Source organism: Sinocyclocheilus grahami, unplaced genomic scaffold, assembly GCF_001515645.1.
Source record: "Sinocyclocheilus grahami isolate Dianchi unplaced genomic scaffold, SAMN03320097.WGS_v1.1 scaffold1471.1, whole genome shotgun sequence".
NCBI lineage: Eukaryota > Metazoa > Chordata > Actinopteri > Cypriniformes > Cyprinidae > Sinocyclocheilus > Sinocyclocheilus grahami.
In genome coordinates this window covers 122,385-139,897 of record NW_015506650.1, presented here as the reverse complement: position 1 = coordinate 139,897, position 17,513 = coordinate 122,385, and the positions used below count along the sequence as shown (strand labels likewise).

The following is a 17,513-nucleotide window of genomic DNA, read 5'->3' as shown; positions in this document are numbered from 1 at the left end:
GTATTATATAAATAATTTTAATAGCACAGCCATTCAGAACTCGAGGGTCTACCATGTGCATAGTAAAGCGATCACTGACTATCATTTTGGGTGGGAATTATGTAAACACAGATAATGGATACCAGTCATGTCTAAAGTGGATGTAAACAGACGGGTCAAAAAATTGGATATGGTCAAAGGATCGGATCTGTGCATTAAGACTTGCAGTGTAAATGCAACCTGTAATATCTCCAAACATGGAGTCTTTGATAACTTAGTGTAGGTGTGCTAGGTTTATATGTAAAGCCAAATTCTCTGTTTAGTTATCCTCCATTTGATGTTGGTAGACTTGAACCTCTGCTTCTAACTTAAAGACTGCAAGTTTGACTTTGAACATTGAAGAGACAGCTGTTATGGAAAGAAACTAGTGGTGAATTTGAATGTAGACCGAATGCCTGAATACTGACTGTTACCAGTTACAAGAGTTTTAAAATGGCCTTTTTTAAACTTTTGGTTGAATAATTCAGAGAGGAACAATCTACTCAAGTTTTTCTTAAGCAATAGCGCTTATGCATTACTGAATATTTTTTAGTGCAGTTTGCCATTGATTACCCATAGCTGAACTCTGTGCTTAGGCACACACTTTCAACGCACCAGCATATGGCCACACTCATTAACATCCCTTCTTTTAAATATAATTTTGTTTGTATTCCGTATGGCCAGAACGCTTCAGTATCTTCAACATGGTTTAAAAACCTAATTTAATTGAATGCTTCAAAGAAATAAAACCAGAGATCCGCCTGGGAGTTTGCCTGTGTGTACTTGACTCATGTGACTTGTGTTTTAGAAGTACCTCGTTTTGTGTCTCGACTCCAGATAAAACTCGACTTTGCGATAATGAGGACTTTCTTGAGAGAGATAAAGTCAGCATTATTGAAATGAAACAATATCCATGGGATACACAAAGGGAAAGATAAATTACTTGCCATTTTCCAATGAATAAGAAATGGTTTTGAGATTAAATTTATTTATAGGCTTTTATGTGAAGGCCGGCTTAATGAGTCCTGCTATATGGTAAATGCTTGGAATGCTTTTTGATGTATTACATGCCAAAGTTCACTGATACTTTGTAATTCCCCGGCTGTTTCAGGAAGAAAAACACAGGTCCCAGACTTCCCCTGTGTGGGCCGTCTGTGCTTACATATACAGAATCAACCTTTTGGATTTGATTGGATAACTTGTTAACACAATTGATCTTCACAGAGAGGTCCTCAGGCTTGCAAGCGCACAGAACCCTATCGCATTAAGCGCCATGAGAGAAGCGTAGGGGTGCACATCTAACACGCTGACCTTACGTTGGAGTGTAGCATTGTCCGTGATTATTCACACACCATCAGCTCCTACAGACAATTTGTACTCTATTTTTTGCCTCATCATAAATACAAAGCAGTAAATATGGCCTAACCTTCCCCTAGCCACCCTCACGATTGACCAATGGAGTAAAGCATTGTGGTAGTCATAAAGAGACTGTCATGTCGGAAATTAATGCCATACATCAAGCATTGGCCAAAGACCTCCATTATACCTCAGGAGAAATCCCCTTCCTACATGTTCAAACTTTGATTTGGCTTTAAATGAAATTTAGTGGAGGGTTTTTTCTCTCTCTCTTACCAACCAAATCCTCAAGCATCCTTATTCGGAACTGAGTTCATAGTTCAATTGTGCATGGCCGTGCAAAATGTCTGGGAAGATGTATTGCCCATTCCAGCAGCCTGCCGCCCACTGAGTCAATTCTATGCAGATGGAAGGTGTTATCTAGGTATAGTGACCCCCAGACTTGGTTTTTGTACTCATGGTGGGAATGTCCTGGACGGCCGACTCTACCATCAAAGGGTCCAGGTGCTGGAGCTTATCTAGGCTGAACAGAGAGTTTTGGTGGCATCCTATTCTGGTCAACTTCCCTTAAGTGCTGCGAGGTTCAGAACACCATGAAATCAGTCCATCATTGGATTTTTGCGGTGCGATTCAGTGCCAGTTTCAAAGCTGCAGTTCAGTAATTTGCTTTAAGTCTGTAGATTTATCTTGCACTTTAACATGGAGAGGAAGTGACAGTTAATTTCTCTTAACTAGCTCAACCACTAAGACTTCCTTGAGCCAGAAGCTGCACCAGAAAGATCATGCTATCTGATTAGCTTCTTTTTTTCCGGTGAACAAAATAGCAGTCAAAGCAACCAGGTTAATGAAAATTAATACTGAATTATTTATTATTGACGTTTTTATTTAGGATTATTGTAGTTTTTGTAGTGTTATTGTACTTTACTTTTCAGTTTACTGTTGTTTTTGTTCATTGTTTTTTGTTCATTCATATATACACTGTATATACTGTATATAAATTTTTTGTTTTTCCAACAGGGAATAAAAAGTTTGTTCCTTAAACTGCAGCAGTGGAAAGAGGAAATGTGATGTTTAGCAATCACTATTATTTGCATCCTTTCTCTGTAGAAATCGACAAGGAGAGCTGTGGGGACCCAGGCACCCCTCTGTATGGGATGAGAGAAGGAGATGGATTCTCTAATGGTGACGTGCTACGCTTTGAGTGCCAATTTGGATTTGAGCTTATTGGAGAGAAGACAATATCCTGTCAGAACAACAACCAGTGGTCTGCCAACATCCCCATCTGCATTTGTGAGTACTGTCAATGCTACTGTACGTTGCAGACTGATTAATTGTTTTAGAAATGTTTTTCCTGTCCTAGTTTGGCGCTATAACGACAGTTATTATTATTATTATCAGTTATTATTATTTTACTGTGTTAATCAGGAAGATTTTGCTACATTTAAATTAGTGTTTGTTTTATATCCTCAAATCTATTCAATTTCAAGAAGCACTATCATGAATTTTTTTTCCCTTTTCAAGGTGCTATAAAAAATAATGCAGCAAACAGGGGGGGCATATGTTAGCTGACCAGAGCCAGATATGGAAAGTGTTTAGGAATCAAGTTTGAAAACAGTCATTAGTTGTGACGCTAGTGGCACATAAATCACACACTTTATCTTTTTTTCTGTCAAATTTGTCATGTTCTATAAGAATTTCCTAATAACTGGATTTTATTAACTTTCCTGTCTTTGCCTTTTCTTCAAAATGTATGCAGAAATCTCTGAGGCAGCTGAAATAATTGGCTTATATTCAGCCAACCTGGAGAATTCTTCTTAGCTGCAGTGACATGTGCTATATTTTGATACTTCACCTGTAGGCTCTTTGCTTAAATAAAATGCATAGCTGAAATTTCTCCACGTCTAATTGGAAGATTGAACAAATCAGCTCTATTTATAGCCTGAAGTCCATCTATGTCATGAACACAGTTTGTCAGAAAGCTCAGAACCTAATCAACAGTGGAGTGACAGTCTCCATATGGCATATTAAACGCATACACATGGCTAAGTGCTGTATCATTTATGCTGATGTATGATGTGGTATGTTTTTATATGTTGCCGGCTGCCGGGGTGTTTTTTTCTCAGTCATTATGGGAGAAAAAAACATTTTAATATGAATGTAGTTACTTTAATCTTTAGTTAAAAATTAGCAGCTATTCTGTTCTGTTCTTTCAGTTCCCTGTCTTTCAAACTTCACTGCACCCATGGGCACAGTCCTCTCTCCGGATTACCCAGAGGGCTATGGGAACAACCTTAACTGTGTATGGCTGATCCTATCAGAGCCTGGCAGCCGTATCCACTTGGCCTTCAATGATTTTGACCTAGAGGCTCCATACGACATCCTGACCGTGAAGGATGGAGAGATGCTTGACTCGTCTGTGCTTGGCCGTTTCACTGGGGCGGAGGTGCCATCCCACCTCACCAGCAACAACAACATTCTCCGGCTGGAGTTCCAGGCTGACCACTCCATGTCAGGCAGAGGTTTCAACATTACCTACACCAGTGCGTGTCCCACCTTTGGATTGGTTTCTAATCTGCATTATGTGTACATGGGGCATTTGTTAAGCATATATGTAGCATGAATTCTGCATGAGACACAATGTTCGTTTTAAACGTGTTGTGTATCAAAGTGTAATGATAGCAGTTACTGCTCTTTCTAAAACAGGAAATGATTATTAAGATAATCTTATCTTTGAATAATATGTTTTTACAGTATAATTGACAGCACAAGCACAGTACAATAATTTTCATAATTTGATGAAAGTATCAGCTGCTTACAATAATTATTCAAAAAAAGTCAATACAATACTTTGTCATAATTTTTGTCTTTTGATGAAAATTTCTTTTATATTTAGTCAATATTCTTTAAATTTGTGATAGGACAAACAAACAAAAATGAAAGAGTGTCTATTAACGTCCACTTCTAGGCATGTTAAATACAAATACGTTTGTTCCGCCAGCGCACCAAATCTCCCCTCCACCCCACATTAGCACATACATGACTTTAATCTACACAATGACTTCTTGATGGTCCTTCTTAAAGGAGATGTGAAATGGCACGATAATCCATCAAAGTCCTTAAAGTAGACATCGGTTTGCATGCATATTTGGTGCGCTACTGTAGTCGTTAAGGCGGAACGCTAATATCGAGTTCTTTAACAGACTGACACTTAACTGTTGTCTGTTAAGAGCTGTCAGTGCCCTGAGGGAGCACGTTAAATCTGTATTCATTCTGACAAACGTCATGTCCTTCTTGTAGGCCTTTCCTGTCACTAGACATCCATCAGGCACTCAGGGTGTTGTGGGGACAGCCTCATTCTTGGCCAGTCACCTTGGGCCTCTATATATGCTTCATGGAGTTATTATAAAAACAGCTGGAAGGTCAATAACACTAAGACTAATAAACAAAGCCTTGAGTGGAAACCTGTCCTAAAAAGTATCCTCATATTTCGAGTGCAAGGTAAACTGAAGTGCACCACCTGATATTGCGTGAGTCCCACCACCTGGGAGTGTCTTTCAAACTTGTCAACTTTCTAACAACCTAGTTTTTAACTCATCCACTTGTTAAAGTGATACTTTTTTTGTTAGTGACATTGTGGTGTCATAGATTCTTTGACTACCCAGAAAACCTGTTCATGACACTTCCAATTCTAGAATACTATCTTATGTCATTCATTCTTACAGCGTTTGGCCATAATGAGTGTCCGGATCCGGGAGTCCCCCTGAACGCCAGACGTTTCGGTGACAGTTTCCAGCTAGGCAGCTCCATCTCAATCATCTGCGAGGATGGCTTCATTAAGACCCAGGGAGCAGAAACCATCACTTGTGAGCTGAATGGTGGCAAGGTGATGTGGAGCGGCCCCATCCCAAAGTGTGAAGGTATTTATTAGGGCCAGTTGCCACCAAAAGTAGACAGGAGTCCCCAATAAGTGGACAGTTTTCAGTGCCTAGTTTTTTATGTGAATCTAAATGGAATCGACAGTCACCTGTGGGTCACAGAGACGGGGGTTAATAGGGCATGTAAACCAGAGGGCATGTGGTGGTGAGCAGCCTGTCGTCTGTCGTTAAAATCCTTGTCAATCCCTCGAATTTCGCTCAGCATGTTTCTAATTATGCTGTAACACTATTCATATGGTCAGAGGAATAGAATGACAGACTAACAGTGTCGCCCACCAGCAATTTTAACACCTTACTGTAGGTTACGTGGGATTGTAAATATGTAGGATTGTATATATATGGATTGTAAGTTAGGTATAATGAACAGTCAGCTGGTCTTATTAAACTGGTCTTAAGTACAGATACATGTGATTATAGTTAAAATAAAAACAAAAGCTGGCTTTATGTGAGTCAACTAAAATGCATCTCCGTTAACCCTCTGTTCTTTCTACAGCTCCCTGTGGAGGCCACTTCTCAGCTCCTAGTGGAGTTATTTTATCTCCTGGGTGGCCTGGTTACTACAAAGATTCGCTCAACTGTGAGTGGGTCATAGAGGCTGAATCGGGACGCTCCATCAAGATCACGTTTGAGAAGTATGCTTTTTTTATTTGAATAGATATTGTTGCTTTTCTATATAATTAAATTATTCTGTGAAAATTTGAACTTTTTGAATTAGAATTTTCCAACAACAAAGAAATCTGTGCACTGTAAATACACTACCATTAAAAGGTTTAGGGTCAATAAGTTTTTATTTAGCAAGAATGCACTAAATTTATTAAAAAAGAGATTTCAATTACAAATAAATGCTGTTCTTTAAGAAATTTTTGAAATCCTGAAAAAAAGTATCACCATTTCCACAAAAATAGTAAACAGTACAACAGTGTCTTTACTATGTTTTAGCATTGATAATAATTAATGTTTCTTGAGAACCAAATGAGCATATTAGAATGATTTCTAAAGGATCATGTGACACTGAAGACTTGGGTAATGACTGCTGAAAATTCAGCTTTGCCATCACATGAATAAATTACATTTTAAAATATATTCAAATAAAAATCAGTTGTTTTAAGTTGTAATAATATTACACAATATTACTGTTCTTTTGTTGATCGAATAAATCCAGCCTCGGTGAGCATAAAAAACTTTTTTTATTTTTTAAATCTTACCGATCCCCAAAGTTTTCAACAGTAGTGTATAATAAATATGATAAAGTTGTATCATTGTCAGCAAGGACATTTAATTATTGTCTGTTTTTCCAACCAGATTTCAGACAGAGTTGAATTGTGATCTCCTGGAGCTTCACGATGGGCCCAATCTTCTCTCTCCTCTAATTGGCTCCTTCAATGGCACCCAGGTGCCTCAGTTCCTTTTCAGCAGCGGCAACCACCTGTACATGCTTTTTACCACTGACAACAGCCGCTCAAACAGTGGCTTCAAGATCCTGTATGAAAGTGAGTGTACAGTAAACTTTCCACAGTTTCAAAACTTGCCATTTAAAAGCAACTTGTGTTAATCTAGAGCACCAGCAGGCAATAAATACAGTAAGTGAAACGCTCTCAAAATACTTTTCTTCTAAGTTTCATCTGTCTTGCTATTCCTAGGCGTAATGGTAGATGCCTACTCATGCCTGGATCCAGGGATTCCACTCAATGGTCTTCGTTACGGTCAGGACTTCTCCATCGGCTCCACCGTGTCCTTTGGCTGTGACTCAGGCTACCGCCTCAGCCACGAAGAGCCATTGGTCTGTGAAAAGAACCACTGGTGGAGCCACCCACTACCCACCTGTGACGGTTGGTCTCCTGAGACATTCGTAGTAAAAAAAGAGCTGTTAAGCTTAGTGGCCTACTGACCAATGAAACTGTTCATAAAATAAAAAAGGTGATGTGTTGATTTACATATCGAATAAAAGAGGTTTAGAGTCAGTGACAAAAAGGGCTTAATAGACCGTATTACTAAAGCAAGACAGCGCTAAACAGCAGGCTTGTGCTGGCAATGAAACTTCTGCTCAACCCTGGATGAAAGACGTTACCGATGTCTTACCCCGTCAGAGCTCCTTAGGCTGCCTGTCCTTCGGCTATTTGATTACGTTCTTTCGCTTTGCCTTCTCTAAGGCATCTAAACTGAAACAATGTGATTCAATGCAAGGCCATTAGCCCATCGCTGAGGTGGACTCTGAGAGGCAATTTGCTGTGAAGGCTGCTTCAGCTGATAGGAACTGATGCGCTCACCAGATTAGACATCCAGGGGCACTTTTTACTGCGCACAGTCATCTCACTTCCATGGGCTCTAAATGCAGCATACATTAGAGACATGCACCTGCCTGTACTGCTGTCTCAGAGTTCTGATCAGACAGAGTTCTGTCTTATACTGTAGATCCTTCCTCCACTGAGCACCATGCAGTGTTTAAGATATAAAAAAGCATATTTGTACTGATACAATTCAAGCATGCATTGTATGAGGTGAGAGAGATGACATGACATTTTTAACCAATATGAATGTTTTCCTATTCCAAGAAATAGCTCAGGCAGTTATAAAAGTCAGGCTGCTTTTGTTTTTTTGTCATCAATTTTGTATATTTTTTTTCTTTTATTAAGCTCCATTTTGCACAAATATTTCTTATTTAAATATAGGCTACAGCATCCCAGCGGCGCTACATAGGAAAAGTGGTTTTGAAAATGGGTAGATGGATGAACGGAATTGTACAAGGCATATTGTAAACTGTAAATTGAATGTTACATATTTTTACAAAAAAAAGGCTTTTTGAGTTTTGGCTCACTGTAAATATATAGCTTAATAACAGCTTTATCACTCAAATCCTGATCATGTTACTTGTAATGGAAAGAACTTAATGGAATTAAAGTGGGAAAGTGTTTTTCGATACAATTTTTTATGTTTTTAAAAAGTCTCCAATGCTCACCAACGCTGCAATTATTGATCAAAAATACAGTAAAAACAGTAATATTGTGAAATAGTATTACAATTTAAAATAACTGCTTTCCATATGAATATATTTCAAAATATAATTTATTTCCTGTGATGGCAAAGCTGAATTTCGGCAGCCATTACTTCAGTCTTCAGTGTCACATGATCTTTCAGAAATCATTCTAATATGCTGACTGGGTGTGCTGCTTAATACTTTTGTGGAAACCTAATACATTTTTTTTTCAGGTTTCCTTTATGAAAAGAAAGTTCAAATGAACGGTATTTGTTTGAAACAGAAATAACATTGTAACATTGTAAATGTCTTTACTGTCTTTACTTTAAAAAAAGGGAGAAAAAAAGAATTAATTATTTTAAAGGCACAATATGTAATTTTCGCCGCTGGAGGGCGCGTATTCAAAATAAACAAAGAGGCAAAGGTGTAGTTTGATGACGCCGTGACTGAGTGTGGAATCATGGGAGTTGTCGTCTTCATCCCCACAGCCGATGCAATCCGACGGGACTCGGGTAGAAATCATGTTCATGGATGAGCTAATGATTTGTTAACGTAGTAAAATGAAGCAGGGTGAGGCTGAAAGCTGTGAAGCAAAACGAGGCAGCTGAACGAGCGTGACACATGGCTCGAAAGCAGTGGAGCTTTTATTATGCCACAGTCGACCGCTTCCGCTCCTTTCGGTCGTTCGTATGTGGGGGGGAAAAAGCAGCACTGTTTTATCATACTAGATACATTTGAAAGTTCTGTTATAATGCTACTCTGTGTGGTTGTCACCAGTCTGAATAAATTACATTTTAAAATATATTCAAATAAAAATCAGTTGTTTTAAGTTGTAATAATATTACACAATATTACTGTTCTTTTGTTGATCGAATAAATCCAGCCTCGGTGAGCATAAAAAACTTTTTTTATTTTTTAAATCTTACCGATCCCCAAAGTTTTCAACAGTAGTGTATAATAAATATGATAAAGTTGTATCATTGTCAGCAAGGACATTTAATTATTGTCTGTTTTTCCAACCAGATTTCAGACAGAGTTGAATTGTGATCTCCTGGAGCTTCACGATGGGCCCAATCTTCTCTCTCCTCTAATTGGCTCCTTCAATGGCACCCAGGTGCCTCAGTTCCTTTTCAGCAGCGGCAACCACCTGTACATGCTTTTTACCACTGACAACAGCCGCTCAAACAGTGGCTTCAAGATCCTGTATGAAAGTAAGTGTACAGTAAACTTTCCACAGTTTCAAAACTTGCCATTTAAAAGCAACTTGTGTTAATCTAGAGCACCAGCAGGCAATAAATACAGTAAGTGAAACGCTCTCAAAATACTTTTCTTCTAAGTTTCATCTGTCTTGCTATTCCTAGGCGTAATGGTAGATGCCTACTCATGCCTGGATCCAGGGATTCCACTCAATGGTCTTCGTTACGGTCAGGACTTCTCCATCGGCTCCACCGTGTCCTTTGGCTGTGACTCAGGCTACCGCCTCAGCCACGAAGAGCCATTGGTCTGTGAAAAGAACCACTGGTGGAGCCACCCACTACCCACCTGTGACGGTTGGTCTCCTGAGACATTCGTAGTAAAAAAAGAGCTGTTAAGCTTAGTGGCCTACTGACCAATGAAACTGTTCATAAAATAAAAAAGGTGATGTGTTGATTTACATATCGAATAAAAGAGGTTTAGAGTCAGTGACAAAAAGGGCTTAATAGACCGTATTACTAAAGCAAGACAGCGCTAAACAGCAGGCTTGTGCTGGCAATGAAACTTCTGCTCAACCCTGGATGAAAGACGTTACCGATGTCTTACCCCGTCAGAGCTCCTTAGGCTGCCTGTCCTTCGGCTATTTGATTACGTTCTTTCGCTTTGCCTTCTCTAAGGCATCTCAACTGAAACAATGTGATTCAATGCAAGGCCATTAGCCCATCGCTGAGGTGGACTCTGAGAGGCAATTTGCTGTGAAGGCTGCTTCAGCTGATAGGAACTGATGCGCTCACCAGATTAGACATCCAGGGGCACTTTTTACTGCGCACAGTCATCTCACTTCCATGGGCTCTAAATGCAGCATACATTAGAGACATGCACCTGCCTGTACTGCTGTCTCAGAGTTCTGATCAGACAGAGTTCTGTCTTATACTGTAGATCCTTCCTCCACTGAGCACCATGCAGTGTTTAAGATATAAAAAAGCATATTTGTACTGATACAATTCAAGCATGCATTGTATGAGGTGAGAGAGATGACATGACATTTTTAACCAATATGAATGTTTTCCTATTCCAAGAAATAGCTCAGGCAGTTATGAAAGTCAGGCTGCTTTTGTTTTTTTGTCATCAATTTTGTATATTTTTTTTCTTTTATTAAGCTCCATTTTGCACAAATATTTCTTATTTAAATATAGGCTACAGCATCCCAGCGGCGCTACATAGGAAAAGTGGTTTTGAAAATGGGTAGATGGATGAACGGAATTGTACAAGGCATATTGTAAACTGTAAATTGAATGTTACATATTTTTACAAAAAAAAGGCTTTTTGAGTTTTGGCTCACTGTAAATATATAGCTTAATAACAGCTTTATCACTCAAATCCTGATCATGTTACTTGTAATGGAAAGAACTTAATGGAATTAAAGTGGGAAAGTGTTTTTCGATACAATTTTTTATGTTTTTAAAAAGTCTCCAATGCTCACCAACGCTGCAATTATTGATCAAAAATACAGTAAAAACAGTAATATTGTGAAATAGTATTACAATTTAAAATAACTGCTTTCCATATGAATATATTTCAAAATATAATTTATTTCCTGTGATGGCAAAGCTGAATTTCGATGCTCACCAACGCTGCAATTATTGATCAAAAATACAGTAAAAACAGTAATATTGTGAAATAGTATTATAATTTAAAATAACTGCTTTCCATATGAATATATTTCAAAATATAATTTATTTCCTGTGATGGCAAAGCTGAATTTCGGCAGCCATTACTCCAGTCTTCAGTGTCACATGATCTTTCAGAAATCATTCTAATATGCTGACTGGGTGTGCTGCTTAATACTTTTGTGGAAACCTAATACATTTTTTTTTCAGGTTTCCTTTATGAAAAGAAAGTTCAAATGAACGGTATTTGTTTGAAACAGAAATAACATTGTAACATTGTAAATGTCTTTACTGTCTTTACTTTAAAAAAAGGGAGAAAAAAAGAATTAATTATTTTAAAGGCACAATATGTAATTTTCGCCGCTGGAGGGCGCGTATTCAAAATAAACAAAGAGGCAAAGGTGTAGTTTGATGACGCCGTGACTGAGTGTGGAATCATGGGAGTTGTCGTCTTCATCCCCACAGCCGATGCAATCCGACGGGACTCGGGTAGAAATCATGTTCATGGATGAGCTAATGATTTGTTAACGTAGTAAAATGAAGCAGGGTGAGGCTGAAAGCTGTGAAGCAAAACGAGGCAGCTGAACGAGCGTGACACATGGCTCGAAAGCAGTGGAGCTTTTATTATGCCACAGTCGACCGCTTCCGCTCCTTTCGGTCGTTCGTATGTGGGGGGAAAAAAGCAGCACTGTTTATCATACTAGATACATTTGAAAGTTCTGTTATAATGCTACTCTGTGTGGTTGTCACCAGTCTAATAAAACGCACAACATATTAAAGCGTTCCATGTTTTCTACAAAATAAAACCGGAAATCGAGGGTGTATGACGTCAATGGCAGGCGACTCAATGTCTCTATGGACACGCTCCGTGTCACTAGTTAAAATTGCTTATTTCTCTGGATTTAAGCATTCTTCGAAACTTTTGGGATAATGTGAGTACACAAGTCAGCAAAATATATAACACTGTTCTAGTGGTTTTTGTATATTTTTATAAAAACATCTTACATATTGTGCCTTTAAGTAAAAAAAAATAAATACTGACCCCGAATATTTGAACGATAGTTACAGTATGTAAGTGCTTAGAAGTTTCAGTCACAAGGAACTAAGATACAAATGTTAGTTCCAACCTGGTCTCATGGCAAAATGTAGCCGGGGGCACATTTTCGCGCGACGCGAAATACGTACCAATAAGTACATATCACTGCAGTTTCCAAAAGAAATGAACACTAGAGGCAGTAAAACTCCCACACCTTATATTCCTTTTCACACACATTTACAGAGTTTCGATTAATAAAGCGTAATTTTCGCACAATTACTTGAAGAATATGACTTCAAAACAATTTTAATATGCTGGGAGATTTGAAAATGTATGCTTTTGAACGTTAGCACCGCACATATCCAGCTTCATATCAATGGGTTTTCATCGATGGTAGGTTTGTTCGGTAGCTCACGGAGAACGGAGACGTACTTGAGAGGCGAGGAGCTCCGGTTCGAATCCCGTGTAGGCTAACTACGGTTTGACAAAACGGTTAAAATCTGCATATAAGTAAGTTCAAATGACACGGTTGCATCAATAAATGCGTTTTTATATCAGTTTTGCATTTGTTAACACTATTGGGTAGGTTTAGGGTTGGGTTTGGTGTAGGGCATATTTCCAACACGATAGAGCATTAACTTTTAGGGACAGTCCCCGGATATTTGAATTTTGAACCGCCGCAATACGTACCTGAAGCAGCGTAATAAAAACATAGCAATACGTACCTATATCAACGTAATAAAAACGTGCCAGGGTTCACGTATTGAACCCGTGTTTTAGCACCACTCAGTGGACATTTCTCTTTGAAACTGCGGCGAAACCTGCAGTAAGGTACGTAAAAACGGTGTTGCAGAAAAGCACCCAGAGGTATGTATTTTTATGAGACTGGGTTGGTTAAGTCACCTTTGACATGTTAACTGATGAGCCCAGTATATGGGCTGATAGAAGAATGAAATGCTTTGCATTTGCATATATTAAATTTAAGTGAAAGGTCTGTTTAAGTAAGTACCTTACTCCCTCTGCCCTTTAGCACTCTGCGGGGGTGATGTTCGAGGACCAGGAGGCACCATCCTGTCCCCAGGATACCCTGAGGTCTATCCCAGCTCCCTTAACTGCACCTGGACTGTGGAGGTCAGCCATGGCAAAGGTAAAGCAGCAATTGATATACCTTAGCTGCAATTTGTTACCTACTTATTGAAAGTTAAGCATTCATTTTGAATGGCCAAATGCTAAAGAATAATATACAAATTGATAACTGGATGAAAAGCAAGTTTCAAGAGTTTATCACATAGTCTTGCTAGAGCCAGCCGTAGGTACAAACTGTCATGAATACAGATTTAGGTACTTGTCCATGCCCTACTCTGAAATATCATTATACAACCTTTGAGTTCAGAATAATGAAAGTTCTTCTGAATTTTAATTTCCCATGGCTGCTAATGCATGGCCATTATGTTTAGTGGACAGATCAGTTGGAACTAAAAATACACTTTTCTCTTTCTGACACAAAGGCAAAAAAGGGTCAGTATCAAATTTCCCTGTGTTCTACATGACCTCAGCCAAGGGCCATTGCTTAAATTCACAGGGCCCGAGAAAAGAGTTTTAATGAATGGGCCTCCCTTCTCCTGGGTCTAATGAGTTGGCTACACCCTTAGTGTGGCCCACAACTCCCTCCTGCCTTATGTAATGAAGTTGACCCTTTATTATCTTCTCTTTTTGTCTTGTTTTTTCTTCTCCAAGCTCCACCAGACAGTGATGTCAGAAGCTGACCAAAAACTTGAACTATATTATTAATTGGTTCAATTGTGTATTGCTCTTGTTTCCCCAATAGGCGTTCAGTTCACCTTTAACACCTTCCACCTGGAGGATCATCATGACTACCTCCTCATCACGGAGAATGGGAGTTTTGTTCAACCACTCGCCCGCCTCACAGGTGCAGAACTGCCCTCGCCCATCAACGCAGGGCTCTATGGCAACTTCAAGGCCCAGCTCCGCTTCATATCTGATTTTTCCATCTCTTACGAAGGTTTCAACATCACATTTTCAGGTGAGGGGTGTCCTGAGAATAGCCCCTCTGAAGGCCACAGGGACAGTAGTTGAGTCCTCTTACAGTTTATACAGTATTTTCAGAATCAGGCTACTTTCCTACCTATTGTGTAAACATTCTAATATTTTTCTAAAACCCTAATGATTTGTGATAGAACTGGCAATGGTGAAATAAATAAAAATTATGATTTTATATTAAAAAATGAAAAAAATCAAATGTATTTAAAAAATAGAGGCATAATTAAAATCTGAACAAGAAAAGACAAAAACAATATAAATATTTTCATCTTTTCATGTTCATTATGTTAACCCCCAACCCCTAATAAATATTACTTTTAAAGTGTAATCTTTCAAATTCTGTTTTCCCCAGAATACAATCTGGAGCCATGTGAGGATCCAGGAGTGCCACATTTTGGGCGCCGTAACGGTTACAGCTTTGGCATTGGAGATACTCTTACATTCTCTTGCAATATGGGCTACCGCCTGGAGGGAGCACCAGAAATCATTTGCCTGGGAGGGGGTCGGCGCATGTGGAGCGCACCTCTGCCAAGGTGTGTTGGTACGTTGTCAGCTGTTTTCATTCATTTTAACTTTTATTCTCTTGATTCATTACCAAATGGCACACCACATGGACATATTGCTGATTCTAAAGAAAGATAATGCTGACGTGTTCACTTTGACTGTGAAAAACGCCTTTAATGATGAGCCTGTTTTTTATGGGGTATAAATCAGAGGGTTCAAACAGTGAATGGTTTAAAGTGACAGTTCGCCTATAAATGAAAAGTCTGTCATTATTTACTCTCCCTCACATCTATTCAAGCTTGTATGACTGTATTCTTCAGTGGAAGACAAAAAAATAATTTTTGAAGAATACCCTGGCCATTCCTTTCAATATAATGCAGGTGAATGAAGTCTAAGGCTGTCACAATAAAAATAACATTAAAAAAGAATAATATGATTATTTTAATAATACACAATAAAAAAGCACAATATATAATTAGAAGCACAATTTTTGAACCAAGTCATACAGGGTGAAATGAGGGTGAGTGAATGATGACATGAGCTTCCGTCCAACCATGGTCACATACTTTGGTCGAGCCTGATTATGATTGCTTCCTGCTGTTTCCCTGGAAACACACAGAGAGTCATTGTGTTGCCGTGCAGAGGGGTCACGTTTCCATTTTGGTTCCCAGAGCTAATAAACTCCAGGACAGGAGCGGTTTGCCACACCAAACTTCCTTCACAATTCAGCTTGGCTAGCTCCTGCCGAGAGCATTTGAAGTGATTTAGTGCTGCTATTGTCATGTTTCAGTGTTTCTTGATTGTATCTCTCAGTGTATCTTGCTCACCGGCGTCAGTAAGTAACTCCTCTGCAATAAAGCATTCATCAGAAGTAGACAGAGTGGGCTGAAGCGGCATCAATTGGAAGTTAGCCATGCATGTCACAAGACAGGGACATAAACAAAATAGCAATTATATTAATGGAGAACTTTCAGAGGTTTGCTAGTGACTCTACACTCTTCTCTGGTCATGAGAGGTCACCGGCCATTTTTCACATTAATTGAATAAAATAATAACTGCATTTATCTTGACTGTTTGTGTTCAAATGTATTTATTTATATTGTTATACCCTCAACCAAGAGGTTATGTCCCCACAATTCTCTTTCTGTGTTGCATTGTCCAGTGCTAGAAAACGTTTCTAGGTTACGTATGTAACCATGGTTCCCCGAGGGAATGAGACGCTGCGTCAGGTTGCTTTGGGAACGCCCTTGCGTGACTGCATTCTGAAGCACGTGTCAAATCAGTCCAATGGAGCCGCGAGACGTCACGAGCGGGGTGACGTAAGCACCAGAAAGTATAAAAGCGCATCCAGCAGAGCGCAAACCAGCTTCGATGAAGTAGCGCCTGCAGGGATGCAGGGAGTATGGCAAAGAGACGCAGCGCCTCGTTCCCTCTGGGAACCATGGTTACATACGTAACCTAGAGACATTCCCCTTCAAGAACTCGAGCTGCGTCGAGTCTCTTTGGGAACGAGAATACCCACTGCTCCATACTACCAAGTCCCTGCCTGTGTGTGTATCTTATGAGCACATCACGAAGAGAGAACTTGGGAACCTGGGGTAGATGCCAGGTCTAGGTTGTAAAAACGATAGGTAACGGGAGGCCAGAGGACTCGTAGGCTAGTGAGATGGCCTTGACCACCCACATACACATAGTCTACTTGGTCGCCGGAAATCCTTTCTTTGGTGGACCAAACCAAACAAAAAGCTGATCTGCCTTACGCCACGGGGCAGCTCTGTGTGCGTAAGCGTCCAGTGCTCGAACTGGACAGAGTAGATTAAGGCTTTCTTGGCCTACTTCCTGGTACGGAGGAGGACAGAATGCCTGAAGTACTATGGGCCCTGGTGAAGAAGTGGGCACCTTAGGGACATACCTGGCCCTCGTGTAAAGGAATGCCCTAACCATGCCTTGAGCAAATTCCAGGCACGAAACAGAAAGTACCTGATGATCCCGATCCTTTTTAGTGAGGAAATAGCGAGGAGAAAGATGGTCTTGAGCCTGAGCAACTTGACCGAAACTTCTTCTATGGGTTCAAAGGGGGCATTGCATAAGCCCTCCAGAACCACAGCCAGGTCCCATGAGGGCACCTTGGTGCTCAGCCTCAGGGGGCCATGGAGGAAACGAGTGACAAGTGGGTGTCTTCCCAATGATTGACCACCCAGAAGGGCGTGGTAAGCAGCTAAGGCCGCCACGTATACCTTCAGAGTGGAGGGAGATAACCCTGCGGAGAATCGCTCCTGCAGAAACTCCAGAACTGTACCAATTGGGCAGTTGACTGGGTCCTGCAGTCGCTGTCCGCACCATGAAGCGAAAAGTTTCCACTTCAAGGCATACTGTTTCCTAGTGGCGGGAGCTCTGGACTGGAGTATAGTCTCAACAACCTCAGTTGAGAGACCAGATGCTAGGAGCTGTGCCCCCATGCCCACAGCTTCCATAACTCCAGGTGGGGGTGAAGAATGGCGCCCCCCGCCTGAGAGAGGAGGTCCCTCCTGATCGGAATCTCCAGCGGAAAGCCATCGAGGAGGGACACCAAGTCCGAGAACCATACTCCGGCCGGCTAGAACGGGGCTACTAGCAACAGACGGACCCCATCCCGGCGTACCCGCTCCAGAACTCCCGGGAGCAGAGCGATCGGGAGAAAAACGTACAGATGAAGCCTCGGCCATGTCTGCACCATGGCATCAAGCCTCAGTGGAGCTGGATGCGTGAGGGAGAACCAGAGCGGA

At 40.3% G+C, this 17,513-nt stretch overlaps 1 protein-coding gene across 1 annotated transcript in view; it reads left to right on the top strand.

The window, feature by feature from the left end:
• The window catches only part of LOC107570536 (CUB and sushi domain-containing protein 3-like), a gene marked incomplete at both ends in the record, with an annotated part of 308,112 nt that overhangs the window by 172,074 nt on the left and 118,525 nt on the right, over positions 1–17,513 (top strand). Inside the window, 9 exon segments of the mRNA XM_016256763.1 lie at positions 2,482–2,664; positions 3,588–3,914; positions 5,097–5,291; positions 5,803–5,941; positions 6,612–6,799; positions 6,950–7,138; positions 13,214–13,330; positions 14,012–14,227; positions 14,597–14,785. Of these exon segments, the coding sequence (XP_016112249.1) occupies positions 2,482–2,664; positions 3,588–3,914; positions 5,097–5,291; positions 5,803–5,941; positions 6,612–6,799; positions 6,950–7,138; positions 13,214–13,330; positions 14,012–14,227; positions 14,597–14,785 (1,743 nt within the window).